General features: G+C 42.6%; 1 protein-coding gene across 1 annotated transcript in view; it reads right to left on the minus strand.

Moving 5' to 3' along the window:
• Positions 1 to 1,635, minus strand: part of LOC118414987 (slit homolog 2 protein-like) — a gene marked incomplete in the record, with an annotated part of 76,847 nt that overhangs the window by 40,101 nt on the left and 35,111 nt on the right. Inside the window, 1 exon segment of the mRNA XM_035819353.1 lies at positions 1,261 to 1,424. Within this exon segment, the coding sequence (XP_035675246.1) occupies positions 1,261 to 1,424 (164 nt within the window).

The following is a 1,635-nucleotide window of genomic DNA, read 5'->3' on the forward strand; positions in this document are numbered from 1 at the left end:
CACTCATAGAGCATCCTCACATGTTTTAGGCAGGTGGTTAGAAAGGAGTTTAGCCAGCTCTACTTTAAAGCTTAGTGGTACATCTACATACGTAACAGAAAAGCTGCTAAGTCCTACATCAGGTGGCTGACAGACATGTGCAAGCTGCCATAGTTAGGCAGGCAGTCAGTAGATGCTGCTTGAACGATCACATCCACTGCACAGACTGGGACTAAAGGCTCATGTTTGCTGTACAGATAGGTGTAGCCCCGTAAAGTGAAAAAAAAGCTACCATTGAAATTTTTAGTTTGAACAACTTGTCAGCTATTGTAGGTCATCACTATCAAGATGTTGAACTTGAGCTATCAAAGGGCTGCCAGCTGCTCACCATTCAGCTCAGGCATGACTGACATTGGAAAATGAACTAAAGGCTTTCAAGTCTGAGAAGAGAACTCTACACAACTCCTATCTATCAAAAACTGTTTGGTCACTAGTAGTAACACAGAGGTTGCCTGGTTTGCATGTACATTGTAATCCAAACATGAAGCATTAAAAGGGGGGTGGGAAAAATTTGTCCCATTTGTCACACTTGATTATAATTTCCAACCCTTCCCACACACCCATGTTGTCCTTTTAGCACAGGCTTCACCTGTGGGAATTCTTCCTTACCAAACCCTGTCAACTCTGTGCAGACCACACTGTATGAGAAGCCCAGGAGGGGAAGTAATTCCCTTCCCAGGACTACTGTTTCAGTTTAATACACATTTCGGAATACTTCAATTCCTGAGGGTCCCACAGGTCAGTATGATGTTGTTGGCCTGTAGTGACTGTCATGTCTGTAGATGCAGTGTGTAATTCTAGGACATCAAGTCTGAAGGCATATAGGCTGAGGGTCACACTTCAGCTTGTAAATCAGTGGTAACACCACCTCAGTTCTCTGACATATTGCTGATAACAACAGTTTTAATACCTCCTAAATACACCCAAGGAAATTGGATGGCCAGTCAACCATAACAAAAAGGCATGGGAGCTTAGAGCTGGGACATTCCTTCTTTATGTGACCTTATGACAAGTCAAGGACTAGAGTTTCCACACTGGGTGTTTGAAATGAGAATTCCAAATGAACCAAATTTTTATCATCATCACCATCATTGTGCACAATTTTGAAATGACTTTTCCACAAAGCAGGGAAAGCTTGAGGAAAATTATCACAGACCAGAAACTTTTTCAAACGAAATTTGTTCCAGCCTAATTCAGAAAAGAAAGACCATACTAACTAACCATTGCACAGGAACTCATTTCTCTGGAGCTCAGCGACGTGCACGTTTGACAGCAGCGCTGGAGCGGCACAACGGGTGAACAGTCCGAGCCTCGGTCTCATACGCAGCCATTCCGCCAGCCAGGACAGGTGACAGTCACAGATCAGCTCATTGTTGGCGATACGGCTGCAAGAGAGGGAGCACACATCTACATGATTCAATCAGTCTCAGCATGGCCAATGATAGACTGATGTACAAAATGTAACATATCAGAAAATATTTCTGAATTTTGCATAGCACTAAAGATGTCCTGAAGTTACATGACAATCCAGAGTAAAAGACCAACAACATATCAAAGCTGATAGACCAAATACAAAAATGTACTAGTTGTAAAATA

This window comes from Branchiostoma floridae, chromosome 4 (genome assembly GCF_000003815.2).
Source record: "Branchiostoma floridae strain S238N-H82 chromosome 4, Bfl_VNyyK, whole genome shotgun sequence".
In the NCBI taxonomy this organism is placed as follows: Eukaryota; Metazoa; Chordata; class Leptocardii; order Amphioxiformes; family Branchiostomatidae; genus Branchiostoma; species Branchiostoma floridae.